Consider the following 9111-nt stretch of genomic DNA (forward strand, 5'->3'; position numbering starts at 1 on the left):
GAACATGGATATACTCTATTATGTATGCATGTTATGTACAACGTGTTTTTATTTGTGTATTCTTTTATCATGTGATTCTCTTGGATTCAGAGATAAAGCTGGTCAATGTCGTCACAATTGAAAAATGTGTGCGGTCGTATCTTTTAATTGTAGTGAGCAATAAGAAATCGAGTAGGGAGAACAACAAGTCTTCCTGCAAAGTGAAGACGGGGAAGAAAATGTTTGTACTCAATGTGTACCCATCAGCAGTATAACATTGTTTTGATCAATGTCTCTGGTATAGTTTTGTTGTTCCGTAGTAATGCACGGGCTCTTGACCATATTATTTGAGTAAACAATGTATTGCCTAATCTTTTGTGATTCCGTTGCGTAGCACGGGCATCTTACTAGTCGCACGTATAAAAGGGAGTACAAAGTCGCACATGAAATGGACGGTCCCAAGGGTCTCACTCAGTGCGTCCAACACGATGTCACGTGACCGGCCGCAGCAGCATCAACCAAATGAGACGATCCATCACATTCCCATTACCGATCCAGCAACAAGTTAGCCAGTTAGGGGAGCACGGCGGTATCGTGTACGTACGTGATTACCATTCGGGACGGCAGCACCACGGGCGAGCAAACAGGATCGCCGCGGAAGCTTCGTGCCGGTGGCGAGCCAAAACGAGCGCCGCGTCGCTGCACCAGAACGGGAGGGGCACACGATCAGACTTCAGGCTGCAACGGAAAGAAACTAACAGAAAAGGAGAAAGGCAAAGCTCGCAATGAAGACGAGAGAGGGCTAGAGAGAGAAGGGGATGGGGGGTTCTGCCACCCTCTGATCGCCTCACCAACCCATCCAGCCTTCCCCTGCCAAGCGAGAAAGCCAAAAGTAAAGGCGAGCGAGGGAGGGAGAGGAAAACCCCCACCGGGAAGCCAGGCATTCACCCCTCCTCCTCCTCCCCCAATCCCACCGACGAGCTCGCCGCCTGGCCCGAGCCCGATCCAGTCCGCCGCGCCGCCGCCCTCCTCCTGCATTGGCCTCCGGTACCTTGCTTCTTGCTCTGTTTCTTCCCCTGTTACTCCTTTTTTTTCACTTCTTGCTTTGCCCCGCAATCCATGCTTAGGCCGTCCCTGTTCTCGCCATGATTTTCCTGTTCCGGCCCCGTGATCTCGCCCTGTGTTCGTCGCGGCATGCCAGCATCGTCCTTGTAGGAGGGGGGAATCTCTCTAGAAATCGTTCCTGGCAGGGTAGGAAAATTGGGGTTTCTGTTTGTTTTTTAGCGCTAAGACCCTCCCAAGAACCGAAGAGCAGGGGATCCGCCCGCCCGCCCGCCCGTCCGTCCAAGAACGCCGTGTCTTGGCACGGCATCTTGCCTGCGCGGCGTAGCAATCGGCGGCTTCTTGCTCTTGCGATGGTTTCACAACGGCGACCAGACCGACGGTTGTGGGGTGCCCCTTCTCTAGCGGGCGCCCATGGATGGTTCTGTTCGTCAGATGTGCGCATATATCGCAGCAAGATTTCCTGTGCACAAATCCTGCTAGTTGGAGCTGCTCTTGTTAGCATCACACTTGTTGGAGTAAGTAGTAGGGATGGGGATCTTGATGGTTTTCAGGCAGGCGTTATTGAATGTTAAATCTGCAAGTTTTTAACCCTTACTGGAACACTATGTCAGGGGAGAACCTCTGCATCTCTTGTTCCAGTTGCAAAGAATACATGTAAATGGTTCAGTCGAAAGCCATGCTTCATTGCAAAATCAGGCAGTGTAGACCCACAAGGTGGGGAATGGAAATGGATTGCACATGGGGCCCCATTTGCTGGTTAGTCAAACTGAAAAGTGTTACGCCATATTTGTGCTGCCATTAAGATGTCCGTGTTTGTATTTCATGCCAATCCTCTTTTGGCAGTTGTTTGTTTGTCTTCAGTTCAGCGTGTTTGTTTGTAGGTAGGAACTCCGCTGCAGATTTCCTAAAGGAAAAAAAATGAGCTTCTGGTCATGATTGATGATTGGCTTCATACCATCGTATTGTTGCCTTATCTTACAGTTTTATACAATATACTCCCTCCGTTAGGAATTAGCTGACGCTCAAACGGATTTATCTATACGTATTTCAGTGCTAGATACATTCGTCTGAGTGTCAACTAATTCCGGACGGAGGAAGTATATAACTGCATGTTCTTAGAAAGCATGTTCTAGATTCTTCTCTTTGAATTTGAGTTAAATTTTAATATCCTGACCCTTTTTCGTTCTGATTGTTTCATGGTATCAAAGAAAACCAATGAATTTTTGGATGGGGAAGATACAGAGTAAGAATGTTCCAGCCTATGATGGAGCAATTTTTCTGTGCAACCACCTGACCAGGAAGGAGTGCTTCCACAGAAAGCTTTTTGGCCTTTCGTCTAAATGTACTGAGTTTATACATAAAGTGAAATCTGGCGCGACACTATTCCTGTATGATGTTGAGCAACGTAAGCTTCATGGGGTGTTTGAAGCAACTTCAGATGGAGCCATGAATATCATTCCTGGTGCATATGCCTCATCAGGGTTTCAGTATCCTTGTCAGGTATGAATATGTTTTAGACATACCAAGCATAGTTATATATTCCAGGGTTTCTATGAAATTTCTCAGTGACATGTCTTTGATAACCCACCTGGAGCATCTATCCTCCACTTATTCCATATTTCACACTAATTTGCACCTTTCAGATGGTAAAGGGAAACTGTCAGCAATTTTCTGTGATGCTTTGGAATTTGCCCTTCCTGGCATATTATGGGAGACAGACTAATACTTTTCCTGCTGTGTTCACTAAATACAGATACGCTTTAAGAGGATTTGGTTTTGCAAGCCTTTGATGGAAAGTGAATTTGAAGATGCTGTACAGGATAATTATTACTTCGCAACAAACAAGTTTAATTACGGTTTGACACATCAACAGGTCTGTTTCACAGTCTTCTGGTGTTATGTTAATTTACGTTAGCTACTGATCCCAGGGTGTTTCTTTGATACAGGTTGTAAAGCTTCTTCACTTGTTTTCTTCAAGGAACAGATTACAGCCTCGTCAAAATCCAAGGTTACAGTATGAACCTCCAAGGGAGTCTGATATTTCTTCTGTGGTTAACCAAACTGATAACCAGTCTGGTTCAAATAGCACTTCACACGGTTCATTGAAAAGCCCCTGTCAAACATGTACCTCCTCCAATGTTGGGGAACATGCAGCATCGCCGAGTCACAAGTTATCTGAGCCTATGTCATTAAAGCACAGAGAGTTACAACTAGACATCTCTGATGTGGCTAAGTCCAACAGCTCAAGATCTTCCTTGCACACTGCAGCAAATACAGACGCTGTCACTGAACCTGGCACCCAAGAAGCAGTGGATGACAAGTTTACTGATGATTATATACCACTACAGCTGGAGGATGATACTTCAGATGGTGTTGATACTCTATTTGATTTGCTTGGAGATGAGAGCCACTCTTCAGAATCTAAAGGCAGTAGTGACTCTGAAGAGAACACAGCTTTCCACCAACCATGTGTCAGGAAGAAAGATGATTGCCATCAGCCCCCGGCAGATTCAAAGCTTCGCGCTGACATTGAAGGGCGAAAAAGCGTGTTTGCTCGGTTAATGGGAAGACCTGAATCTTTTGTTCAAAGACAGAAGTTCAAGACCAAACCATTCCCATCAAAGAATGCTAAGTCTTTCAGTTCCCCTAATCAGAGGAGAAAACGGCGGAGGGCACAGCAGAGCAAGTCCTTTCCATGTGATAATCGTGCAACGTTGGGTATGCCTTCAGCTCATAAGATGATAAAAGGTCCAGCATTGGACTATTCATTTGTCTGGGACGATGACAGAAGATCCAACAAGTTCTCTGGTGGAAAACCAAGCAACATTCAGAGAGTCCTGTGGGATGTATCTACTAAAGAACCTGATCGATATGGTGCATGCAAAAGGCTGTTTGTTCCTGAAGGTAGTAAAAATTTGATCGGGTCCTCTAACAGAGTGTCAAATAAACCCCCAATGTTTGCTGAAGTACATGAGAGCCGCAAAGTCACTGTTGAAGAAAAAACCAGGACCCCTGTCTTGGATTTTAAGCGGCATGCTAAGGATCCAAATATTGAAGGAGGAGATCCAGATTATTTGGCCGATGTTGAGGAAGCAGCAACGAAGAAGACACGGTTAGCAAGTGCATCTTACCATGGAGAGGAGGATGAAAGTGAAACTGCATTGGTTTCAAAAGACACCAGACCTATGGACATGCTGACAGTATCAGATGAGAACTGCAAACTCAATAGCATCAGTTTGTTATCTAATGACACATGTACTCAGATGGCTGGAGCTTATCTCGAAACCAAAGTGCAACTGAAAGATGAACAGCAAAGGATCCAAGGCTGCCGTGAAGATGTTACAGGTGATACTGAGAACATGCCGATAGTATCAGATGAGAACTGTAAACTCAATAGCATCAGTTTGTCATCTAATGATACCTGTACTCAGATGGCTGGAGGTTATCGCGAAACCGAAATGCAACTGCAAGATGAACAGCAAAGGATCGAAGGCTGCTGTGAAGATGTCACAGGTGAAAAATCATTGCTCGGAGATTCTGGAAATGCACAGCTGTTTCGCAAGCTCAGTTTTGGTGACATGCAGACCATTGTTGAAACTGGCAGTGAGGTGGGTTTTGGCGATGTGGACACTGAAACATCTCTCCAAGAGAAACAAAAGCAAAGTGCTAGGAGCTGCTCTGGAGTGGTTGATACAGATACAAGGTTGATCATCGAAAATCCTGAAACCATGGAATCCTTGCCCAACCATGATCAGGATGGAACTTTTGAAATGGTGGCAACTGATCACCAGGACACCAGTACCCTCCCTCAGTGCAAAGATGGTGAAGCTACAAACCAACTGACAGGCTCTGAAGATGATAAAGATAGTACCAACAACTTGTCGCCGAACAGACGTCGAAGCACTTCACCTCCTCGTGATCTTGAGTTGAGCAAAGAAGAGGAGATGCGACACCAAAGTTACCGAACAAAACATGGAGCAGCCCATGAAATCTCAGACTCCACGGACTCATTTGCGATCTGCGCCGAGGGTTACGGAAGCCAGATTGGGATGTCAACTGACAGCACCTCTGTTCATCTGATCATCAACGAACTTGGAACAAACTCAGAGTCCAGGACAAGTTTCTTCGATAGCTCCTGTGACAAAGAATCAAATAAACACCCGCTGTTTGCTGAAGTACATGAGATCTGCAAAGTCAGTGTTGAAGAAGAAACCAGGACCCCTTTCTTGGACTTTACACGGTGTGCCAAGGATCCAAATGTTGAAGGAGGAGATCCTACTGCCGATGTTCAGGAAGCAGCAACGAAGAAGATGCGGTTAGTAAGTGCATCTTACCATGGAGAGGAGTATGAAAGTGAAACTTCATTGGTTCCAAAAGACACCAAACCTATGGACATGCTGACAGTATCTGATGAGAACTGTAAACTCAAGAGCATCAGTCTGTCATCTAATGACACCAGTGCTCAGATGGCTGGAGCTTATCTTGAAACCGAAGTGCAACTGCACGATGAACAGAAAAGGATCCAAAGCTGCAGTGAAGATGTTACCGGTGATACAGAGAACATTCTGACAGTATCAGATGAGAACTGTAAACACAAGAGCATCAGTTTGTCATCTAATGACACATGTACTCAGATGGCCAGAGCTTATCTTGAAACCAAAGTGCAGCTGCAAGATGAACAGCAAATGATCCAAAGCTACCGTGAAGATGTTCCTGGTGACACTGAGAACATGCTGACAGTATCAGATGAGAACTGTAAACTCAATAGCATCAGTTTGTCATCTCATGACACCTGTACTCAGATGGCTGGAGCTTATCTCGAAACCGAAGTGCAACTGCAAGATGAACAGCAAAGGATCCAAGGCAGCTGTGAAGATGTCACAGGTGATAAATCATCGGTTCTTGGAGATTCTGGAGATGCACACCTGTTTCGCAGGCTCAATTTCGGTGACATGGAGACCATTGTTGAAACTGGCAGTGAGGTGGGTTTTGGCCATGTGGACACTGAAACATCCCTCCGAGAGAAACAAAACAAAAGTTCTAGGAGCTGCTATGGAGTGGTTGATGCAGATACAACGTTGATCCTCGAAAATCCTGAAACCATGGAATCCTTGCCCAGCCATGATGAGGATGGAACTTTGGAAATGGTGGCTACTGATCATCAGGACACCGGCACCCTCCCTCAGGGCAAAGATGGTGAAGCTACGGACCCATTGACAGGCTCTGAAGATGATGAAAATACTACTTCCAACGCCCTGTCCCCGAACAGACGTCGAAGCAGTTCACCTCCTGGTGATGTTGAGTTGAGCAAAGCAGAGGAGATGCGATACCAAAGTTACCAAGCCAAACATATAGCAGCTGCCCATGAAATGTCAGACTCGACGGACTCATTTGTGGTCTGCGCCGAGGGTTACGGAAGCAAGATTGGTATGTCAACTAACAGCACCTCTGTTCATCTGGTCATCAACGAACTTGGAACAAACTCGGAGTCCAGGACAAGTTTCTTCGACATCTCTTGCGACAGAGAATCAAATAAACCCCTCTTTGCTGAAGTACATGAGAGCTGCAAAGTCACTGTTAAAGAACAAATCAGTACCCCTTGCTTGGACTTTAAGCGGCGTGCTAAGGATCCAAATGTTGAAGGAGGAGCGGATTATACTGCCGATGTTCAGGAAGCAGCAAGGAAGAAGACGCGGTTAGCAAGTGCATCTTACCATGGAGAGGAGTATGAAAGTGAAACTGCATTGGTTCCAAATGACACCAAACCTATGGACATGCTGACAGTATCAGATGAGAACTGTAAATTCAAGAGCGTCAGTTTGTCATCTAATGACAGATGTACTCAGCTGGCTGGAGCTTATCTTGAAACCAAAGTGCAGCTGCAAGATGAACAGCAAAGGATCCAAGGCTGCTGTGAAGATGTTGCTGGCAATACCGAGAACATGCTGAAAGTATCAGATGAGAACTGTAAACTCAATAGCATCTGTTTGATATCTAATGACACATGTACTGTGATGCCTGGAGCTTATCTCGAAACAGAAGTGCAACCGCAAGATGAGCAGCAAAGGATCCATGGCTGCTGCGAAGATGTCACAGGTGATAAATCATCGATTCTCGGGGATTCTGGAAATGCAAACCTGTTTCGCAGGCTCAGTTTCGGTGGCATGCAGACCATTGTTGAAACTGGCAGAGAGGTGGGTATCGGCCATGTGGACACTGAAACAACCGTCCAAGAAAAGCAAAACCAAAGTGCTAGGAGCTGCCCTGGAGGGGTCAATGCAGATAAAATGTTGATCGTCGAAAACCCTGATACCATGGAATCATCGCCCAACCATGATGAGGATGGAACTTTGGAAATGGTGGCCACTGATCATCAGGACACAAGTAGCCTCATGATCCTTGGAGTCCGTCAGGGCAAAGATGGTGAAGCTGCAAACCCACTGACAGGCTCTGAAGATGATGATGAAGGTGCTACCAGCAACACCACTTCGCCAGACAGACGTCGAAGCTCTTCACCTGCTCATGATGTTGAGTTGAGCAAAGCAGAGGAGACGCGATGCCAAAGTCACCAAACCAAAAATGTGGCAGCTGCTCATGAAATGTCGGACTCCACGGACTCATTTGCGGTCCGCGCTGATGGCAACGACGGAAGCAAGATTGTGGCATCAACTGACAGCACCTCTGTTCATGTGGTCGTCAACGACCTCCTTGGCACAAACTCGGAGTCCAGGACGGGCTTCTTCGACGGCTCCTCGAGCGAGCCTGCCGAGATGATCATACTCTCGCATGACCCCGGCGTGGACATGGAACCTCACTGACCGTGCTGCTGCTGCGGAGGCGCCACGGCAGAGCACCGGCAACGTCAACAACGAACAGCCTTCGTCTTCACTGATTCCTGCAAAGTAATGAGATTATCTGAACTTGTGTATACTTGTGTATATAACACTTTGTGGATTTTCCAAGTACCTCTGCCTGAAACGAAACAATAGAATTACTGTAACAATAATTCTCCGTGGCTGCCTCCTTGTGTTTACTTGCGCTGGCTGGGGTTATATACGGGGATATGACCTGTGATCTGATGTGGTCGTCGGCCATTGTATTGTGTTGCGTTCCTGATGCAGCAGAAGCAGGGAGCAGTGACAGAGGCGGTGAACGGATTCGGATGGCCGTGCAGGGAGCAGTGACAGAACCCAAGAACAAATCGATGAACAAGATAGTAAAAAAAATTGATGAGAAAATACAAATTGGCACCGAAACGAGGACGAATTCAGTACCAAACTTCAAAAGCGTGTTTGGCAGCTTGAGGGATTGGGAATGGGAGTTTAGGAGGGGGAGTTTATGAAGGGAATGGACTTGGGAAGTAGACTATTAGTCTCAATCCCATGCTTGGTGTGTGGTGGGAATTATTAGTGGGAAATCAACAGGGAGTTATTTTCCTTTGTTTGGTTCGTGGTTATAGGAATGGGAATTATTCTATGAGCTGGGCAAATGAGTGTTACCGTTAATCAGGTCTTCAATAAGAAAATACTCATATTTTGACTTTATTTGCTCCACGCCTAAGAAAGAGAGAAAATGTTTGATAGCAACAATTTTGCATTTGATCAATAGACTTGCATACATACAACATATCAGATGATACCAGGTCAGGAAGGAGATACCAGATAATAGGTGTCATGCTTGCTGGATGTATTGAATAGTCCATCAAGCAAATCATCAACAGTCAATCCCAGCAAATGAGAGCAAAGACATGAAGCAAGTATTTTAACTAGCAGATGAACATATGAAAGTATCCTTTCCAAGAGTATATGACGAGATTATATAAAAAAATAAATGGAGGCACTGAGTGTTGCAAGTGATGAGTTGAAAGAAAACAACTACAAGTCCTGAGCAGAAAAGAATATATGAGCTGCTAATCTGGAAGTTCAAATCTGGGTATTCGCTTATTTTTTGGCCGCCTCAAGCTCCTGGCGAACAAATAGTACTTTGAAATCATCACGCAACTTTATGAAAAGCTCGGTCTTTCCAGCATCACCACCAATGACACGAACAGCCATAACAACTTCTTCT

The 9111-nt window shown here is 45.7% G+C and overlaps 1 protein-coding gene across 1 annotated transcript; it reads left to right on the plus strand.

Moving 5' to 3' along the window:
* Window positions 1–727: 727 nt before the first annotated feature.
* Window positions 728–8063, plus strand: LOC119328460. The gene is made up of 4 exons (XM_037601440.1): window positions 728–1026; window positions 2253–2544; window positions 2798–2917; window positions 2991–8063. Exons 2-4 carry the CDS (start codon window positions 2260–2262, stop codon window positions 7860–7862), a joined length of 5277 nt encoding a protein of 1758 aa, XP_037457337.1. The 5' UTR covers window positions 728–1026; window positions 2253–2259; the 3' UTR covers window positions 7863–8063.
* Window positions 8064–9111: the final 1048 nt, after the last annotated feature.

This window comes from Triticum dicoccoides, chromosome 7A (genome assembly GCF_002162155.2).
Source record: "Triticum dicoccoides isolate Atlit2015 ecotype Zavitan chromosome 7A, WEW_v2.0, whole genome shotgun sequence".
Lineage (NCBI taxonomy): Eukaryota > Viridiplantae > Streptophyta > Magnoliopsida > Poales > Poaceae > Triticum > Triticum dicoccoides.

Excerpts from the sequence above, each read along its gene's own strand:
- LOC119328460 (XM_037601440.1), top strand. The coding sequence starts at position 2,260 with ATGAATTTTTGGATGGGGAAGATACAGAGTAAGAATGTTCCAGCCTAT. Across the intron at positions 2,545-2,797 it reads GGTTTCAGTATCCTTGTCAG|ATACGCTTTAAGAGGATTTG; the intron begins GTATGAATATGT and ends CACTAAATACAG. Across the intron at positions 2,918-2,990 it reads ACGGTTTGACACATCAACAG|GTTGTAAAGCTTCTTCACTT; the intron begins GTCTGTTTCACA and ends TCTTTGATACAG.